We start from the raw sequence: 22,142 nt of genomic DNA, 5'->3' as shown, positions 1-22,142 counted from the left end.
AACTTATTCTGAGTGTATTTTTGTACCCATTAATCAAACTCTCTTCATTTTTACCCTCCTTAATTTTTAAATTTTTGTTTGTTTGTTTTTTTGAGATGAAATCTCGCTCTGTTGCCCAGGCTGGAGTGCAGTGGCATGATCCTGGTTCACTGCAACCTCCACCTCCTGGGTTCAAGTGATTCTCCTGCCTCAGTCTCCCGAGTAGCTGGGACTACAGGCATGCACCACCATGCCTAGCTAATTTTTTTGTATTTTTAGTAGACACAGGGTTTCACCAAGTTGGTCAGGTTGATCTCAAACTACTGATTTCAAGTGATCCACCCACCATGACCTCTCAAAGTGCTAGGATTATATGTTTGAGCCATTGCACCCAACCAGTTCTTTAGAGAAGTTTTACAAGTGTTTACCCTTCAAAAAGCTTAAAGTTCTATAAAAATGTTATGAACCTTTCCTAAATTCCCGGCTTTTAAAAGTGATGCATCCATAAGTGAGCCTAAGTACATAAAAGAAACTTGTGGTATCAGGAGCCAGGGCCAAAATGTGTGCATTGCTAGAACATGAAAAGCACCATCAGGGGATTACTTTTTAAATTTCTTTTTCAGGTTGTTCATTGTTGGTATATAGAAATGCTACTGATTTGTATATGTTGACTTTGTTTACTGTAACTTTATGGAATTTGTTTATCAGTTCTAATAGTTGTTTGATGGCATCTTTAGGTGTTTCCAAATGTAAGATTATGTCATCTGCAAACAAGGATAATTTGATTTCTTCGATTCTAATTTGGATGCTCTTTATTTATTACTCTTGTCTGATTGCTCTAGCTAGGACTTCCAGTACTATGTTGAGTAACAGTGGTGAAAGTGGGCATCCTTGTCTTTTCCAGATCTTAGAGGAAAGAGTTAATTTTTTCCCATTCAGTATGAAACTATCTGTGGGTCTTTCACATATGGTTTTTATTATGTTGAGGCATGTTCCTTTTATTCCCAGTTTTTTTTTTCTTTGAGACAGAGTCTCACTCTTTTGCCCAGGCTGGAGTGCAGTGGTGCGATCTCAGCTCACTGCAAGCTCTGCCTTCCAGGTTCACACCATTCTCCTGCCTCAGCCTCCCGAGTAGCTGGGACTATAGGCACCCGCCACCACACCTGGCTAATTTTTTTGTATTTTTTAGTAGAGATGGGTTTTCACCCTGTTAGCCAGGATGGTCTCAATCTCCTGACCTCGTGATCCGCCCGCCTTGGCCTCCCAAAGTATACCCAGTTTTTTGAGGGTTTTTATCATGGAGGGACATTGAATTTTATCTTTTTTTTTTTTTTTTTAGCATCAATTGAAATGATAATATGGTTTATATCCTTCACTCTGTTGATATGATGTGTCACATTGATTGATTTCTGGTGGGGGTTTTTTTTGGTTGTTTTTTTGTTTGAGCGAGGTTCTTGCTCAGTCACCAAGGTTGGAATGCAGTAGCACAATCTTGGCTCTTTGGAACTTCTACCTCCTAGGCTCAAGTGATTCTTTCACCTCAGCCTCCTGAATAGCTGAGACCACAGGCGCACACCACCATGCCTGGCTAATTTTTTGTTTTTGTTTTTTGGTGGAGACAGGGTTTCACCTTGTTGCCCAGGCTCCCAAAGTGCTGGGATTATAGGTGTGAGTCACCATTCCTGGCCTGATTTATGTATGTTGAACCATCCTTGCATTCCAGGGATAAATTTTACTTGGTCATGAAGAATGATCTTTTAAATGTCTTGTTGAATGCAGTTTGCTAGTATTTTGTTGAAGATTTTTGCATCAATATTCATCGGGGACATTGGTCTGTAATTTTCTTTTTTTGATCTGTCTTTGTCTAGTTTTGATCTCAGGGTAATACTGGCCTTGTAGAATGAGTTTGTATTCCCTTCTCCTCTATTTTCTGGAACAGTTTGAGTAGAATTGGTATTGGTTCTTCTTTAAATGTTTGGTGGAATTCAGCAGTGAAGCCATCAGGTCTTGGGCTTTTCCTTACTGGCAGACTTTTTATTATGACTTCAATCTCGTTACTTGTTATTGGTCTGGTCACACTTTGGAGTTCTTCATGGTACAATCTTGTTAGGTTTATGTGTCTAGGAATTTATTCATTTTCTTTAGGTTCCCAATTTATTTGCATATAGTTGCTCACAGTAGCCACTAATGATCCTTTGAATTTTTGTAGTATAAGTTGTAGTGTCTCCCTTTCCATTTCTGATTTTATTTATTTGGGTCTTCTTTTTTTTTCTTAGTCTAGGTAATGGTTTGTCAATTTTCCTTTTCAAAACACCAACTTTTTGTTTCATTGATCTTTTATGTTACTTTCTTCATTTCAATTTCATTTATTTGTGCTCTATCTTTATTATTTCTTTTCTTCTACTAATTTTGGGTTTGGCTTGCTCTTGCTTTTCTAGTCCTTTAAGATGCCTCATTATTTATTTGAAGTTTTTCTTCTTTTTTTGATGTAGACACTATTAACTTCCTTCTTGGTACTGCTTTCACTGTTTCCCATAGGTTTTGATATGTTCCATTTCCATCATCATTTGTTTCAAGAAATTTTTCAATTTTTCTGATTTCTTCATTTACCCACTGGTCATTCAGGAGCATATTGTTTAATTTCCGTGTATCTGTATAGTTTCTAAAATTCCTCTTGCTATTGATTTTTAGTTTTATTCCATTGTGGTCAGAGAAGATGCCTGATATTATCACAATTTTTAAAAATATATCAAGACTTGTTTTGTGACCTAACATCTATACCTGAAAATGATCCATATGCTGAGAAGAATGTGTATTCTGCAGCTTAGATAAAATGTTCTGTAAATATCTCTTAGGTCCATTTGGCCTATAGAGCAGATTAAGTCCAATGTTTCTTTGTTGATTTTCTCCCTAGAAGATGGGTCCAATGCTGAAAGTGGGGTGTTGAAGTCCCCAGCTATTATTGTATTGAGGTCTCTCTCTCTCTTTCTCTTTAGTTCTAATAATATTTGCTTTATGTATCTGGGTGCTCCAGTATTGGGGGCACATGTATTTAAAATTGTTATATCCTCTTGCTGAATTGACCCCTTTATCATTATATAATGACCTTCTTTGTCTCTTCTTACAGTTTTCTCATGAACTCTATTTTGTCTGATATAAGTATAGTGACTTCTGTTCTTTTTTGGTTTCCATTAGCATGAAATATCTTTTTCCATCCCTTCATTTTCAGCCTGTGTATCTTTAAAGGAAAAGTGTTACCTGTATGCAACAGATCAGTCAGCCTTTTTAAAAAATGTTATTCAGCCCAATGAAAAGATAGTATGTCTTTTTACTGGGGAGTTTAGTTCATTTATATTCAATGTTATTACTGCTAAGTAAGGACTTACTCCTGCCATTTTGTTGTTTTCTAGTTACTTTATGGTTTTCTCTTCCTTCTTTCCTTCATTCCTGTCTTCCTTTTAGTGAAGATGATTTTCTCTGGTGGCATGATTTAATTTATTGCTCTGTGTGTGTGTTTTTGTGTGTATCCACATTAAGCTTTTAATAAACTAAAACATCAAAGTCTTTCTCCACACAGGTAGCAGTTAAGTTATATTCTCCTCATGCTATTTTTAAGTTGATTTTAAAAATTAACTGCTCTATTCATTATAACCCAATAGGCTGAAAGGGAGAATCTTTTAAACAAAATAATTACTATACTTCTTTGTCCAAGAGAAGGTGTGAAACAGCAAATACAGAAATTAGACACTGGCTCTTTATGTTTCTCAGTTGAACCTTACCAGCCTAAACTGAAATCCAAGAGTTGGGACAGAGTTCAGCAGAAGGGCAGGAAGAACAGCTTTTCCTGTTTTTCCAGGGTCAAACCTTTACAACATAACTTCATCATTTTTAGTGTTCAGTATTACAAATTACCAGAAGGGCTTTAAAAATAATAATAATGTAAATCCAAAGTTAGTGTAAAAAATTCAGGGTAAAATAGTTAACCTGTTTGGGCTTTCTGTATTCCTGTTCCCATTCATTCTAGTAAATTTTTAACTATTTAGCCAAATGTGTACATTTTTGTTTGATAACGAGTTATTTCTCTCTGTTATGGCTACTTGTAGTTGTCTTGTTTCTTCATAATAAAGGCATTTTATAGTTTTCTGCAGATGTGCTCATCTAATACCATGATGCCAACCATTTGTTTTAAAGAAACACTGTCTAAAGATTAGCCATATAAAACCAGTCTTTACTTTTACTTCGAAAGGAAAGTTTATTAATTCCCAATGTTCTTTACATTTTCATTTGGAAATATCATTCCTGACAGAAATAGATACATTATATCTTTGAAAGCTAATTAATTAAAACAGTTTACATTTACCTTAGCATTAAGTCTGGCTGGCTAATTTCAAAGTATTAAAAATTGCACCTATTTGGGCCAACTGGGGTCCTGAATAATTATCCAGGGTAAAAGTATAATATTTCAAACTTTATACATTTTGCTTTATCACACATTTACTTTCCACACAATGTTCAACTTCACATTTAAAAGGCAAATTAGTCTTTAATTCCCTAATGAATATAATAGTCTTGATTTGATTGAAGTTTCAAATGGAAAATAAAACTATATGGAGTTTTCAGTAACTGCTTAGCCCAATAAATGTTGCCAATAGAAGTTTAAACACTTGTTTAAACAGTTTACAAAGTATTACTTCCTTTGTTATCTTCAAAACAACACAGACACACATAAAGTCACACATTACAGGCATCTGAACTGGTAAAATGTTACAGATTAGTGGCATGCAGATATTTTACATTTTTAAGTACAATGAAAAATGCTGCTTATTCATTTTCCTTGAAGAGATGAAAACAACTAAGCTAAAGGCTTAATTAAAATATAATTATTTCATGTATATAAGAGCTTTTGTTTTTAAACCAAAGTGGCAGAGATAAGAATTTTAGGTTAGAATAACTTATTTCTTAACTGAAGATTGTCACTGGCAACATTTGGTACTAAAATAAAATTTCCTCAAAAAGCACATTTCCTATTGATCTCATTTCACCATATGGCCGATTCCTATCTACTCACAGTTAGATTACCCAAAGGAAGTTTTAAATCCTGGGTCAGCCTCTCTCAATTGCACAGTATACTTTTGATTGGCTTCTCTGTTTCCTAGTCAATACTTACACACACACACACACATACACACATACACTTTAAATAAGAGCCTACAAAAAATGCTGTGTTTACTGTGCTCAGTTTCTTTCTTTGCCTCCCCTCCTCTCCTTTCCCACTGGTTGAGGAGCAAGATAGTATATATTTTATTTATTTTTTTGAGATGGAGTTTCGCTCTTGTCACCCAGGCTGGAGTGCAGTGGTATGATCTCGGCACACTACAACCTCCACCTCCTGGGTTCAAGCGATTTTCCTGCCTCAGCTTCCCCAGTAGCTGGAATTACACGCTCTTGCCACCAGGCCCAGCTAATTTTTTGTATTTTTAGTAGAGACGGGGTTTCACCATATTGGCCAGGCTGGTCTTGAACTCCTGATCTCAGGTGATCCACCTGCCTTGGCCTCCCAAAGTGCTGGGATTACAGGCATGAGCCACTATGCCCAGCCTAAATAGTATATATTTTTAAGTATCCTTTCAGAAAAGGCCGCTCATCCACAACTATTCTGAAGACAGTAAAGAACTATTGAAGAGGAAGAAAAAACTGGCTGTGCAATAGTCAGACCTCCTCTGAACAAAGCCTCCTGGAGGAAAACAGAGCTGCAGTGGAGGCATTACTCACCCATGTTCAGAGGCAATGGAAACGATTTAGAATCATAGGCTTGTCAAGTATTGGAGCTGGAAGAGACCTTAGGGAGCACTGAATCCACTCACTTCATTTTACAGATGAAATGAAGACAAGATAGATGGGAGAGTCTTGCCCAAAGTCACATACAGCTGGCATCCAAATCAGTATTGTTTCCCAAAAATATCACATGGTGGCAAATGGAGCATAACTCTGTGGGGCTGGACAACAGCTAAATTCAAGCAATATTTGTTCATTAAGCACCTACTATGTACAAGGCACCTTATGAGATGGTACTTAAGATACAAAGATGGATGAGACACAGTCCTGACTCCAAGGGCTTATGAAAGTCCTTGGAGGCCATGCTTCAAAACCTTTCTTAGCAGAAATATTACTGACTAGGGCTAAGGTTGCTGGTGATAACAAGGCAGCTGCTGCCCTGCAGAGCTGTCCCACAACAGGTGGCATTTTCTCCCCTTCACTATCTATCAGAACTGGTGCTTGTTACTCAGCTGCTAGGCATGAAAATTCTTGAAACCCTAGGGACACTCTTCTCTCCTAGGCCTCCAGTCATACCTGAAGTCTTAGCCTCTCCCACCTGCAGCAATGACAGGAGGGCAGTCGTGCTCCAGACCCTCCTCTCAATTCTCAACTGTTTGCTTTCTCCCTTGTGCCCAGCCTCGGCCCTCTGCAAGGATTCTGACAATTTCCCAAGGTACTGTCAAAGTGACCCAGGAAAATGTCCTACCATATACATCACTGGTATCTAACTTCCACCGCCCCATCAACCACCTCTCCCACCTCTATGTGGGAGCTGAAATAACTCCAGTCCCTGATGACACACCCAAGCCTCAATTGCCCACACTCCAAAAGATGAGGAAGATGTAATGGTTGGTTAGAATAAAACCGATTCAAGAGGCAGTGGAAAATAGTGATTTGATAATAAAACTGATCTCTCACATTTGTATGGCGCTTTCCAGTTTATATAGTGTTTGTATCCAGTTATCTGATTATATTCTTACCACAACTCTGTGAGGTAGTTAGTGAAGATATTATTCCCATTTTATAGCTGAAGAACCTTAGGCTCGAGAGACCAAGTGGTTTGCCCAAAGTTACTCAGCTAAGGAAGTGTGGAGCCAAGTGTCCACGTTTCTTGACTCCAAATCCAGTGCTCTTCCCCCTATATAGTCTATAATTGGCAGGCAATTGAATGAATTGCCCATGATCATATACCTGCTAAGTGTTGGTGATGGGATTAGGATTCAGTCTCCAAATCTGTTAGTACGGTGCCCCTTCACCATACCAACTAGCTGGGCCAATGTGCTCAGAATTACTACCATGGAAGAGATCAGAAGAAAATCTAGTTAGTTAATTACTCTTTTCTGTGTCTAGGTTGTCAGCTCTCTCCTTCAGCCTCCCCCAAGTCAACAATGTATCCCAACTGGCAAAGCCTCTAAAACATGTACTGTTTCTAGAACAGAACCCAGAGTCAGGTTATAAATTTAAACTTGCAACTCCACTTCCATTGGTCTACTGATTATTCAGTCATTGCTATTACAGACATATGGGAAAGAGGTAAGCAGAGCAAATCTCAGTTCTGCCATTAAACAAATGTAAACCTTTAATTTCCATCCTCCTTCCCCACCTCGGTCAGCAATTTGACTTCTTAACTTCTGAACTACAAAGTAAAATCCAATCTGATCTAGTGCTGGGGAGTAGGAAAGCAGTGAATAACATCCCTGAAGTTCTTGGCACTTTTCTCTGGCCAGTATATCACAACAGGAGGCCCTATCGTGTGATTTTCCTCCAGTGGGCTCAGCTGGATGCTTCCAAGCACTCTTACACCTTTCCTTTGTGTGCGTCTCAGTACGTTAGCTTTAGGATTGGTTGAGTAGCAGGGATATTTGAGATGAAAGCAATAAGGGGAGGTAAAGGGAAGTTGCGAGTGGAAGGTAGAGCTAGGACCTTTCCTCTTAGTTCTCTGCTAATTAAAACGAAAACAGCTATTATTGCATCATTAGTGGAAGAGGGGAAGGAAGCTTCAGGATCATGACTTAAAACCTGACTCCAGAAACAGTTCTACCGAATACAGGTAACATAGCACAGAACCTAGTGTTCTCAACTTCCTGCCCTCTGCCCTTTTTTGCTGATGCTATAAATACTTGAATTAAATATGGGATCTTCTTTGTAAAAAAGGCACTCAATCTACTCCCCAATCCCAGAAAGACATATAAAATTATATTAGTCCAGAATTTTTATGCTTCCTCTGTCTCCTTCATAGTGCCTAGGGGAGGGCTGAGTACATCATATCTGTGAACAAGGAAATAGCTGCACATGTGTTTGTAAATTCCAGAGGGCTATCTTACACTTAAAGCATGCTGATGCTTAACATTGGTTTTAAGAGTTTTCAGTTTGAGCATCTGAAATATTCTCATGGCAGCTATACGGAAGACATTGGTTTCCCTAATGCTGGTGCCCTGTCAGGGGCCATGTTTCTGTTGGAAGAGAAGCACCTGTTCTTTGGGCTGGTGTGCCAGTCTCCCCTTAGGGAAATTGGTTTGAGGAGTACAGGCACTGGGATGATTTCTGAGTTTTTAAATGAATGGACTTTTATTGTAAGATGAACTGCATGCCCCTCCAGGTTGGTAATCTTCTAACCTGGGCCTGCAGCAACTTGGACAGGGACAAGGGAAGCAGGGCTGAGAGACTGCGTCTCCCTCCAATCAATTTTCCAGATGAAGCCAAATACCTCATTACAGTATTTGATGATCTTTATGTACAAAATATTTATATACAATGAGCCCTACAAAGATGGAAGAAAGGGGCTTAATCATGTTGATGAGGATGGAATGTTAAATACATTAGGCAAACGGATAGATTTGGTGCTAGAACAGCTAAATGATTTCTAGGCTTCTAATATTTATTTCCTAAGAGTCATCCTCTACATAGCTATAAAATGTGGTGGTTGGTAACATAAACTGCAAACTCTAGGGAGTAATTTCATATTTAACCTGGGCCTGCAGCAATTCTAAAAAGGACAAGGGAAGAGGACTGGGGAGAGAGCATCTCCCTTCAATCAGTTGTCCAGATGTAGCCAAATACCTAGTTAGATATCTGACAGTACACATGCACATACACACACGACACTTATTTACATTATACCCTCCAAAGATGAAAGAAACTAAGTCATTTAATCACGCTGATGAGGATGAAAACAGCTTCCAGTTATACACAATAAGCAGATGGGGAGCTGCAGTGCTGAACTAATCATATGATTTCTAGACTTCTAAGGTTTATCTCCTAAACATCATCTACATATGCCGTAATAGATGTTGGTGATATGAGCCCACAAGTCCAGGTGAATGATTTTATACTTAAAGTGGACCTGCACAACTCTAAAAGGGGGCGGGGGGAGATAGGCCTGGGGAGAAGTTATCTCCCTTCAATCAGTTATCCAAATATTGTCAAATATCTCAACACAGTATCTGGCAAAACAAATACATAGAAAAAAATTTTATATACATTATGCCCCATTACAATGGATAGCAAAGGATTAACTGTGCCCATGATGATGAAAGACCTACCATTTCCACATACTTTGGGCAGAGAGAGGGATGAAGTCCTAGGCTAATTAAATGGTGGATAGGCTCCTCAAGTGTATATTTTTCTAAGGATTATCGTCAATATGTGCATACTCATGGAAATGCCACCTTTCAAGCCACTTTAAAAACACAGGTAATAATAAAACAAACTGATTAGTAATCAACATTTCATTTCATAGACTCTGTTGCATGCGACCCAACTATTTTATAAGCTAAAAACAGTGCTATATTTTTGATAATTTTCCATTATCTTGCTTTAATACTATCAATAACTGCTTGTACAAAAGAAACAGCCATGGTTGAACTCTGATTTTTTTTTTTTCTTGCTTTCTGCCAGAGTTTGCCAACAACTGCTTTAGCCCCCAGTTCACAGCACTGTGGGGCTGCAAGGAATGCTCTATAAGGTCCGGGATTTTAAGAGGCAAGGCAAGAAAGAGAGTGAGAAAAAAAAAAGGAAAAAGGCTTACTTGGAGAGGCAGGTCAGGGACTGAGCACTTAAATAGGTTTGTAACAAATCCAAAGAGGAGAAAAGACATCTAAGAGAAATGTTCTTCCCTTTGGCAACATGGTAAGCAAAACATATGTATAAAAACATTTGTAATTTCACCCAGTGGTGTGCTGATGAATGCTTATCAACCAGCAATCTAGAGGGGGAGAAAGCCCCAGTTTCTTACATATTGCTAATTTCTGTGATGTAAATATTTCTACCACGGCCAATTTCAAGCCATTGTAGTAACAAGAAGTAGTGAACATGGAGTTGAGAGGATATGTTCAGTAGCATACTATTAAGTAGTATTTCTACATACATACCTACTAGATGTAAATAATCTTAAGAGGTTAGAAAATAGTAAAATGTAAGATTTTTGAGTATAGTATTTGTTACTTTTGTCCTTAATATAATTCATTCAATTGTAAGTACACATCATTTCATTTTAAATAATGGCTGTATTGAACAACCAGTTTGCAAAATTCTTGAAAATATAACAATTGGCAAGCCTGTACAAGTTGACTCCAACACATCACACCTAAATGGGTGAAAAGGAAGGAAAAATCAGACTGAAAACCATGAAACAGTATTTACTGTGTTTTTAAAATAGATAAGGAGATGAAGCCATAAACTAATTAAAGGATTTTTAGGGCCAAAGGTGTTAGAATATTCTGCTTATTGTGTTCTCAAAAATTAAAAAAATTTCAAGAAAATGAGATATTTCAAAGGACTTCAGAGACACAGCTGTGGGTACTTATAATACAGGTAAATGTCCAACTTTACAAGGGCTATCTTAAACAGATTCCATGTGTTTTACAAGCTAAATAGAATAACAGAATAATATATTAATCATTTTCCTATTCACTTGTTTTATTGCTACCAGGCAACTAAGGAACACTCACTCGGTTACGAAACAAACTCTGGAATTTGTTTAGTAACAAATTAGAGAAAAGAAGAGAAAAACGACAATGAATTGGAAGAAAGGGAGGGGAAAAAGGAGGAATACAGGGTGAGTTGCCTTGGGCAGTGTCAGAATGTCACCAATCACAACCTCAGGCACTGACAGTTATCAGAGTAGTGCACTTGAGCCAAAGGCTGCAGTCACCTGCTTCCTTAGTTTAGCATTGCATTTTTACACCACTACATCAAAAGATTAATGCACACTACAATGCAACCATTTCAGCTGTACTTTCACAGGCTTTGTCCTTGAGATGACATGCATCTGGATAAATGATAATTCACATTTTTCTCCTGACATTCGCAAATGTCTGGATGGATCATGTACTGCGGACAAAAGTCTAGATAATTAACCTGAATGTTCATCTTTCATCCTGTGATCTTGTTACACTAAAGACAAAGCCATAAATGCTTCTAAAATTTGCCCAAAAAATGCAATCATGTGCATCAGACAGCCTTAAGATACAATATTATTGTTTGATTCAGGAATGTACTGTTTTAAAAGCTTCTCTCTTACTAACATTTAGAAAATTTCTATCATGTTTGAAAAACTTTAAAACAGCTTTGTAAATAGTTATCCTTTAAAGTCATGTTAAAGATTCAATTTATGTTGAATAGTCAGTAAAAGTAGGTGTGCTAATTCATTTTGCTACCTGTGAGTCTGGCTTGAAGCTACATTTGTGGGTTAACAAGTAGACTTCTTTGCTAATACTGTTTTAAAGTGTCATAATGTTGTCTTGCTTTATGAAGATGACACTACTGATCTCCAATCAACAGGGCATGTGCATTTACTGATTTTTCTGAAACGAAGACAGAATTTGCGCTAAATTGGTCACATTTTCACATGCAGTGAAAGATTGGCAATACTAACTTCTTATGTGGTCAGCAGAACACTTCTGATGTATTTAGCCTAACTCAAAGCTATGCATGTAAACAGAGATAGGCCTCTATCATAATCACAATTACAAACACATAGTATACACTAAATTCCTTTCAATGATTAAAAAAAAAAAGTTCATGTAAGAAAGCAAGACAACCCAATAAGAAAGTGGTTAAATTCATTTTCCATGTCGTCACTCTCTAAAATCTGCATCAGTCCATTTGTCAAGTTGCCAGAAGTGCCCATGAGCAAATAAAACAATTGTATATATTACAAAATCCAAGATAAATAAGTAGTGCTAAAAAAGAATAACAATTAAATTATTAGTTATGTGGTTAACGGAAATGAACAAACTTTGATAAAATGGTCCCGATGGGGAAGAAGAAGAGTATTTGTTTTTCAATGGCCACACCACGGTGAAACTTCACTCCTCCCTGAGGAAGTTTACCTTCTGTCTGCTTCAACTCTCTTCTTACGAACTAGGTAAGAAAGAAAGGAATAAAAAGACAAATTGAAGGGATACTTCTTAAATTCCAGATAAACAGCATTAATTACATAAGATGACAATCTCACACGCTTGAGGATATAGTTATCTTATATTTTAATACTCAACCATGACAATCAATGGAAATGATAAAATAATCCAGTGTCTGGTGGAATTTACATTTAAATACAGGTATGTCTGATAGTTGGGTACTCGAGTGTTAGAACGTTCGCATTTCTATGGGGTAGAAATTCCAGAAGAGACCTGTGAAACTATGCAGTTTGACTATTTTCATGGCCGTTTATCCATGGCACTAGCAACTCTGTCACCAACTGGCTTTAACTAACTCTTCACAATCTTTTAATGCTGATTATGGGTTGAAGTCTGGAAGAAGCTGCAAATAATTCAAAGATTCTAAAACTCTTCTAAATAAAAACTCTTAAATATCAACCTACAGGAAGGTATGATTCAGTTAGCAAGCAAACTCAGAGATTAATTTCTATTAACCTGATGTTTAGGATCGAAGAAGTTGCCCAGACTGCCTGTTTCCCAGTTCCTGCAACCCTCTTCTTCCACCTTTCACTTTCCCAGCTGCAGGCTCTCCTAGTCACTGGGAAGAGGGCTATTGAACCTTCTTGGATTTGGTAAAAATGTGCCCTGGCTGTAGTCTTGCTCTAACTCTCCACTTTAAATAGCCTAGCTCCAGCCTAGGCTCTTGCCCACAGATGCTGCTGCTTGGACGTAGGCTGCCCTATTTTCTTTAGACCTCTCGTTTTGCCTGTTTTCCTTTGGTCTCCATGTTGTTTGGTTGTGGACCCAATGTGCTTTTCCTAGGTGTCTTCTGACTGCTGCTTCCACTCTTCCCCAAATCCGTATTTGCCTGTCTGCCCCTTGGCCTCACCCTGTGTACCCCCCAGGTAAGTACCATCACATGTCCAGCCAGCTTCCTGATGCCACACACTACACCTTGCCTAGGCCTCAGGGTCTTGGCAAAGCCTGTCTGGACAAGGAATTGGACACTAACCTTTATTTGCCCCTTCTTGTTCTAACCTTTAGCTTCTATCTTGCTCACTATCTGAGTCCTCCTTGAGGCCAGCACTGTACCTGGTGGAACGCCTTGACCAGTTCCTCGACCCAAGATCTGGTATTCTGTCCCTGAACCTCAAACTGGGGATTGAAGCCTGCTGTTGACTGACTGACTGCTTGCCAAATGGATGTCTCCTCCTAGATGTCCTTTTGCCAGGCTGCTCCAGGTGGCTGGGATATCCTCAGACCAAGTTTTCCCAGTTCCATTCCTCTTTGCTATGGTTGATCAGGATATGCCCCACCTCTAACAGAAGAAATGCCAGGGATCCTCAGCAACAAGTGGCCACAGGAAAAGCTGAAGGGGCTAACTGAAAAGGCAACTTGTGAGTTTAAACTTCATAATGTAGCTCCATGTTTATATCACGTGTAAAGTGCCAAAGTATCAGACATATCCATATTTAGAACTAAGTACCAAAGCAGTCAGAAGTCAAACATAATTGGGTATCTGGTGCATGTAACAACACAAGGTGATTACATGTAAGTAAAAGAGAAGCAAATACACAAAAGAAATCAAGCAAAAATCAAAGGCTACCTGGAAAATAGAACAAACTTCTTTTTTGAGAAAATGCTATGATGTAACTTAAACACTGCGAGGACCACAAAGACTCCTATGACCATGTATTATAATAATGTGTCTTATATGAAGAAGTGAGTGACATCAGAGGCCAATGGAATGGTATCTGTAAGATGCTGCATCTGAAGTGGAGAAGTGAATGCTCATGCTCTTCTAATGGTTAACAGCACATATTATGGCTGAATTACCCAGGTCATTATTCTTTGTGATGGCAGCTGCCACCCTTGTTCGTGGCCCTTGCTTGGTAAACTGGTATCCAAACTTGAGGATCCTTGAATTCTCCTCCAGCATCTGGGCAATTTCCATCTCTACAGCTGTTCCCAACTGCTGCCTCTGGTTGCAGGTGCAGACACACGCGCAGGATGACCAAGAAGGAAGAGGAAACAGTTACTTGCACAGGAAAAAGACAAGGCTACTTGCTAGACAAAAAGGCAAAGAGGCAAAGGTCTCAAATTAAAAGGTACAGAGTCACTTGAGATGTTTTCTCTCATAATCATTTGAATCCTGCTCCTTGTCTAGAAGCAAAATCCAACAGAGAGCTGAGTTTGCTGGTGTCCTACAGCTGAAAAAACTAAGCAAATTGTTTATGAAGGAAAGGATAATTCCAGAATTAAAATGAAAGCAAAACTAATATTTGGTGTTTTGAATTCATCCCAGTATCTGTGATTTAAACAAAGTGTGTTTTAAAAATAATGAAACTATTTTGTAGCAGCCAATCCAATTACTAAATTTTTATTTTTATTTTTTACTTTTCACCTAGGAAATTCTTATTTACTTATTGTGGTAAAATATACATAAAATTTTGCCATTTTAAACTGCACAATTCAGTGGCATATAGTACAATCACAATATTGTGCAACCATTACCATTATTCATTTCCAATACTTTTTCTTCTTTTTTATAAAATGTTTTTATTTTTGACTTTTGTGGATACACAGGTATATTATATTTATGGGGTACATAAGATATTTTGACGCAGGCATATAATGCATAATAATCACAAGAGGGTAAATGGGGTATCCATCACTTCAAGCATTTATCCTTTCTTTGTGTTACAATCAATCTAATTCTACTTTTTACATTTAAAATGCATAAGTTATTGTTGATTATAGTCACTCTGTTGTCACTGTGTTGTGCACAAATTATATTTGTGCTATCAAATATAATTTTTTAATTCTGGGATCCATATCCAAAAATAATTAAAGATCTCAACCTATGGGCTGTTGTCTCTCAGCAGAATCTCATTAGGTGATTCTGAGCAGCTTTATTGTGGTTTGAACCATGTACACTTTTGGATGAATCAGCAAACTCTGAAGGCGGGCTACAAAAAAATCTCCAACTTGTTTAAGTTTGTGGGAAAAGGTTTTTTTTTTTGAGACGGAGTCTCCCGTGTCGCCCAGGCTGGAGTGCAGTGGCGCAATCTCAGCTCACTGCAAGCTCCACCTCCCGGGTTCACACTATTCTCCTGCCTCAGCCTCTTGAGTAGCCGGGACCACAGGCGCCCGCCACTACGCCTGGCTAGTTTTTTTGTATTTTTAGTAGAGATGGGGTTTCACCGTGTTAGGATGGTCTCGATCTCCTGACCTCGTGATCCACCCGCCTCGGTCTCCCAAAGTGCTGGGATTACAGGTGTAAGCCACCGCACCCAGCAGGGAAAAGGCTTTTTTGTTTGAGACATAAACTAATAAAAAAATAAAAAAGAGGGTTTTTTTTTCCTTTTTTCTTTTTTTAATAGGGAGGTCACGCACTGTGGCTCCACCTGTAATCCCAGCACTTTGGGAGGTCGAGGCAGATGGATCACTTGAGGTCAGGAGTTCGAGACCAGCCAGGGCAACACGGTGAAAGCCCGTTTCTACTAAAAATACAAAAAATTTGCTGGGCATGGTGGCATGCACCTGTAGTCCCAGCTATTTGGAAGGCTGAGGTAAGAGAATCACTGGAATCTAGGAGGCGGAAGTTGCAGTGGGCCGAGATTGTGCCACTGCACTCCAGCCTGGGTGACAGAGTGAGACTTTGTCTCAAAAAAACAAAAACAAATAGGGGCATGTAAATATGGGAATTTAAAATTAAGGGACAAAGTATACTTTGTCCCTTAATTTTAAATATAACTGTACGAGTTATATTTTTTCATAACACAGTCATTACATTTCAAAAAATAAGGCTGGGCGCAGCGGCTCATACCTGTAATCCCAGCACTCTGGAAGGCTGATATGGGCAGATCATGAGGTCAGGTGTTTGAAACCAGCCTGGCCAACATGGCAAAACCTTGTCTCTACTAAAAGTACAAAAACTAGCTGGGTATGGTGGCAGGCGCCTATAGTCCCAGCTACTCAGGAGGCTGAGGCATGAGAATCGCTTGAACCCGGGAGGCACAGGTTGCAGTGAGCTGAGATTGTGCTACTGCATTCCAGCCTGGGTGACAGAGTAGACTCCATTTCAAAAAAAAAAAAAAAAAAAAAGTACAGGCTTGTTTGGAAAATGCAAATTAAAATGTATATAAAATATAAAAGTTCCCTTACTTCAACATTCCCATTCCCCACAGAGAAAGCCAGATTGGCGTGCACTATGTAGTGTTCTAAACATTTTCTATGCATTCACACATCTACACAATCACTTGTACATCTATGCTTTTTTCACACAAATGGATTATACTAGCATGTTGTTTTGAAGTGTGTTTTTATTTTTCATTTAACATTAAGGATATCTTTTCATGTTGGTAAATATACATTTACCTCATCCATATAAAGAACTGTGCCACATCCCATTGCAGTGATGGATCATAGTGTATTTAGCCAGGCCTCACTGACTTACTGTTACATTGCATTCTATTTCCACTATTCCAAACAAAACTGTAGTGAGCTTCCCTCCCCCCAGTGCACCTTGGGGCATTTCTGCAAGTATGCTTGTAGGACAAATTATAGCTGGGTCAGAGGGCAAGCATGTTTCCAGTTCTGGTATATTACTGACTTACTGTCAAAGGTTATGACAGCTTTTATTCTTGCTAACTGTACGAGTGTTACTGCTTTCCCTACCCTAGCCAAATAAGATACTACTTACCTTTTTAATCTTTGTCAATACACTTTGTGAAAATTTATATTTCTTTTATATTTATTTAACTCCCTTAATTTGCATTTGTCAAACGATGAATAAGAACAATGAATTTTCTTATGGATTTATATTTCTTTTTTCTCAGGAACTACCAATCCATGCCATTTGCCCATTTTTCTACCAGCTTACGGTTCCTGTATTTTGTGTTTTTTAACTTGATTTGTAGGTTTCTTGTATGTTAGGAAATTAGCCCTTTGTCAAATGCGCTGAAACCATTTTGCTCTGTTTGTCTTTTGACTCTCATTTTGTCACTATCAGAACTTGTTTTTCATTTTCATATGGTCAAATTTATCAATCTTCTAGATATCATGTTTAGGAAGCCTCTCTACTCTTCCTGATTTCTTCCATTTGGTTTATGATTTAATATATTTTAATGTTTAAATCTTTATTTCATCTGGAATGAATTTTAACGTAAGAGTGAAGATAGGGCCAGGCATGGTGGCTCATGCCTAAAATCCCAGCACTTTGGGAGGCTGAGGCTGGTGGATCACCTGAGGTCAGGAGTTTGAGACCAACCTGGTGAACATGGTGAAACTCCGTCTCTACTAAAAATACAAAAATTAGCAGGGGATGGTGGCATGCGCCTGTAATCCCAGCTGCTTGGGAGGCTGAGGCAGGAGCATCACTTGAACCTGGGAGGCAGAGGTTGCAGTGAGCCGAGATGGCACCACTGCACTCCAGCCTGGGTGACAGGAGTGAAAGAAACTCCATCTTAAAACAAAAAAAGAAAAAAGAATGAAGATAGAGACCCAATTCAATTTTGTTCCAAAATGCTAGCAAATTATCCTACCATCTTTTGTTTCATTCTTCCCTGATTTGAATCTGCTTTATCGCTCTGCTAGTCTATTTTTGTGCCAGTACCATACAATCTTGATCACTTTGTAATAAGTTAAAAACATATACCTTTTAAATTTGGAAAATTTAAATATGGAGTAGATGAAGAAGAAAAGTTTATGGCTTGCATCCCAAGCAAGTTTTAAGGCTTATCTCTTTGCTTTTCTCTTTCTCGTCATCCAGCAACCCCTCAAATGAGTCTCTCCTTGAGAACTTAACACAATGTGATATTTCCAGTTAGACAATAATAATTATGGGCATCCACCATGTAGAGATTAACGCTTTAAGCATCATGAGTCAATGGGAGGGAGTGGCAGCAAAAAAGTAAGAGAAGCTGACCTCAGATTTTCATGAGCAACTTTAGCAAATGTCATAGTTTAGAATAGTGGGACTGTATCAAGGAATGAACCCTGAGCTAAGGTTAGGGCTGCCATTACTATGGCTTGTGCCCCTGGAGCATTTGAGTCCTGGACTTGGGTAACTTGCAGTGTTAATGCAATGGTCAAAAGTTACCCCAAATCACCTATATTCCCAAGTATCTGAGTCCCTCCTCTCCAAGTAGCTGGCTATTTCCCCAATAGTTTAAATTCTGCTCAGCATCCTTACAGCTGCTTTGTTGTGCAATAAAAGCAAATCCACACTTACTCGCCCTTGATTTGAATGTTCTATTTATATAGACATCAATTGTAATTTCTTTAGGGTTTTCTGTATTTGGTAATGAATCTTGGATGACATTCTGGCAAAGCAGTGAAACAGAAACACCATCTCTGCTTTTTTGTTAACTTAAACCATTAATATAATCTGGAATCAAAAATAGGAAATATTAATAATAGAATAATAGCTTTTAGTTTTGTTTTTTTGAGGGGGAGGGAGGAGATGCTAATAGCTACATAAAAGACTTAGAAGCTGAAGAAAATTATATTGGGGGCATATAAAAAAAAGGGGAGGAATTAACGTAACATACACTATGTTTCTTCCTCAGCCTGTATCTTTTTTTGGATTTGAGGTCTTTTTTTACACAAACCCAGGACAATAGATGGGCATCAACATTTCTTACAATTTGGATATATATTTTTTATATATACTTAAATTATGTAAGTATGTAGTATATTAAATTATATAACTTTTATTATGGTATATATTTTATATATATATATAAAGATGAGGTATTGCTATGTTGCCCAGGCTGGACTTCAACTCCTGGGCTCAAGGGATTCTCCTGCCTCAGCCTCCTAAGTAGGTAGCTGGGACTAGAGGCCCAGGCTCTTTTTCTATTTTAAGTCACCAAACACAAAGGGGGAAAAAATAGAAACAAATGTTTATGCATATCTTCAAATCACCTTCTGTTTTTTTCTAAGTGACCTCTTTTATCTACTCAAATTTATTTAGCAGTTCCCCATCTGTTTCTTTTATATGCATCACTGATTGTTCTTCCCGCAGGGGCACCTGATTAAATCACTGCATTTTGACCTGGAGCCTAGCCCAGCAGTCTGCCCCTGGTGGTGGATTCTCAGCAGGCCTTCATTTCGGTGCAGCTGCCTATTGCTGTGCTGTTAAATTGGTCTTGGCTTCTGGTTCTGCCTGAGGAAACTGTCTTACAGATTATTTTATTTCAAACCCCTCATTTGATAGCTAAGGAAACTGAGGTTACTTCTAACAGTCTATGAGTCAATGAACACAATTTGGATGTAAGACAAGTTTTGACCCCGAATTTCCTCATTTCTTAAGTAAAGCAAAATAATTTTTTCCAATTCCTCTAGGAAATCGAGAGAGAGAGAGAGAGAGAGAGAGAATAGACAGGGTCTAGCTCTGTTGTCCAAGCTGGAATGCAGCGACACATCCACAACTGACTGCAACCTGGAACTCCTGGGCTCAGGTGATCCTCCTGTCTCATCCTCGCAATGCATTGGGATTACAGGTGTGAGCCACCACACCCAGCCTCTCTAGAAAATCTTAATCCTTCTTGTCATATACAAATAAAGAGAAGCCAGGCTGGGCATGGCGGGGCTCATGCCTGTAATTCCAGCACTTTGGGAGGCTGAGACAGGAAGATGGCTTGAGCCCAGGAGTTGGAGACCAATCTAGGAAATATAATGAGACCCTGTCTCTACAAAAAATTTTAAAATTAGCTGGGCATGGTAGTGCGTGCCTGTAATCCCAGTTACTCAGAAGGCTGAAGCGGGAGGATCACTTGAGCCAGAAAGGTGGAGATTGCAGTGAGGCCAGATTGCATCATTGTACTCTAGCCTAGGCCACAGAGTGAGACTTTGTCTCAAAACAAACAAAAACAACCAAACAAAAAAAAGACGAAATAAAGAGAAGCCATTTCGGAAGCAAAATGAAAGATTACAGTTGAAAAACTACATAAATCCATTCCTAGATGGCTGAGGAAGGGTGATGAGGTTGATTTAGCGGGGATTTTAGGGAGCAAATTCTTTGTACTTCAGGGTTTTTTTTTTTTTTTTTTGAGACAGGGTCTCACTCTGTCACCCAGGCTGGAGTGCAGTGGCATGATCTTGGCTGACTGCAACCTCTGCCTCCTGGGTTCAAGTGATTCTCGTGCCTCAGCCTCCTCAGTAGCTGGGATTATAGGCGTGAGCCACCACGCCTGGGTAATTTTTGGATTTTTGGGCAGAGATGGGATTTCATCATGTTGGCCAGGCTGGTCTCAAATTCCTGACCTCAGGTGATCTGCCCGCCTTGGCCTCCCAAAGTGCTGGGATTACAGGCTGTACTTCAGGGTCTTCTTTATATGCATTGCCAAAAGCTGCTCTATTCTAAATTTTCACAATTCTAGCTCATTCTAGCCTCATTCTAACTCAATACTAGGCACAGAGTTGCCAGGTTTAGCAAATAAAAATACAGGACACCCAGTTAAGTTTGACTTTCTGATTAACAACACATATTTTTTTAGTATAGTATAAGGTATCCCAAATATTTGATGACACATGCTAAATTTATATATCATTTATCTGAAAGCCAAATTTAACTGTATTTTATGTGGCAACCTTAGCTAGGTGGTATCTTGTAAGGAACTAGAGACAGAGTGTGTGATACTATTTCAGCTATGAGGTTTCACAATGGCCTAAATCCATAAAAAGAGTTAAATATACTTTCAAACAGGGTATTCACTTCTGTGTTAGTTCCCCTGGAAATACTTACTAAGTGCCCACTTAGCTTCTTTCTGATATGAGTCTATTCAACAAATATCCCTGAGTGATCACTTCTGTTCACTCCCTTCATATTTCTCTCTGGCTTGTTTCCTTACTCCCCCACACCCTGATGCCACTTTCTAATTTACTAGCAGCTGGACATATGCTAGGATACACAGCATCAAACTTCCTGAGTGTGCAGAGCCCTGTGTGGCACATCCCCTGGGGTGCTGCCTCCACATCTCTGTGTCTGGGAAAGCTGTTTTGGTGGCACATCCCTTCTGGCAGGATGAGAATGAAAAAGCTCCTGTCTCCTGGTGGGCCTTCCGTGTTCCTCTGGCAACAAACATCAGAAGTCCAAGGCCAGAGGGCCTGCACTGAAACAGTCTGCTTGTCCTGGTTAGCAAAGACAGAGAGTACAGCCTCCATGGGAACTGTTGGGAGTTTCCAGGGTTAGGCAACAGTCCTGGGTGGCACTCTGCAGCTTTATCAGGTCTTGGAGGGTCTGGACCAGGAAATTTCCCAGAGATGGCCCCCAGACATGCAAAGGATGCTCTAAGCAGCAGTCACCTCCCCAACTGTCTCTCCCACCACCCCACAGGGGAACGAATGCTCATACCACAAGTCTCCTTGGTCTCTCCTTTCCAAGGCCCTTTCTTTTCAAGATACAGTGTCTGGAACCCCATCACAGACCCTCCCCCGTGGCCAGAGGAGCAGGGCTCAGCATCATGGCTGATCACTGAGAGTTGCTGTCTGTGGGCAGGACTCAGCTGAAGCCAACAGGGCAACTCGGAAGGCACTGCAGGCTGATGCTGGGAAAAAGAGGTTGCCAGGCAGGAAGAGTTAGCTCTAGGGGAAAGCACCTTCCTTTGGCTGCAGATGGGAACCTGAGAAATGCTGCGGTCATGATCAATGAGATTGTGATCAGACCACAGTCTCAGGGGTGTGGCCTGCCACTCTAAGCCAGACCATCTTCTAGAACCCTGATTCCTTTAAATAGGCTCTCTGCAGCCAGCATCAGACTGCAGGAGCCTGCGTCTGCTCTTTTGGTTGTAGAAGTCTTCAGCCAAGGAAAAGAAATCTGAATCTTTGGCCATGGCCACCCTGCTTTCTCTGTTAGTGACAGTCCCACTGAGAAGCAAAAGGAAGGCTGGGATAGGACAGGGCAGAGATACATGCCAAAAGGCAACAATGATGAGACTGAGTAAAGCAGCTGTCAACACC

General features: G+C 39.3%; 1 protein-coding gene across 2 annotated transcripts in view; it reads right to left on the bottom strand.

Annotated features, from left to right (window-relative positions):
- Positions 1–4,206: 4,206 nt before the first annotated feature.
- Positions 4,207–22,142, bottom strand: part of LOC101000835 (tropomodulin-2) — a 64,934-nt gene continuing 46,998 nt past the window's right edge. For both annotated transcript variants that reach the window (XM_003900940.4, XM_009210173.4), the window contains exons 9-10: positions 14,013–14,157; positions 4,207–12,159 (exon numbers count right to left, since the gene is read on the bottom strand). In XM_003900940.4, the coding sequence (XP_003900989.1) occupies positions 12,125–12,159; positions 14,013–14,157 (180 nt within the window). In that variant the 3' untranslated portion in view covers positions 4,207–12,124. The remainder of the gene's footprint in view (positions 12,160–14,012; positions 14,158–22,142) is intronic.

Source organism: Papio anubis, unplaced genomic scaffold (genome assembly GCF_008728515.1).
Source record: "Papio anubis isolate 15944 unplaced genomic scaffold, Panubis1.0 scaffold187, whole genome shotgun sequence".
Lineage (NCBI taxonomy): Eukaryota > Metazoa > Chordata > Mammalia > Primates > Cercopithecidae > Papio > Papio anubis.
Note: the sequence above shows the minus strand (reverse complement) of the source record. Positions and strands in the feature narration are given on the sequence as shown.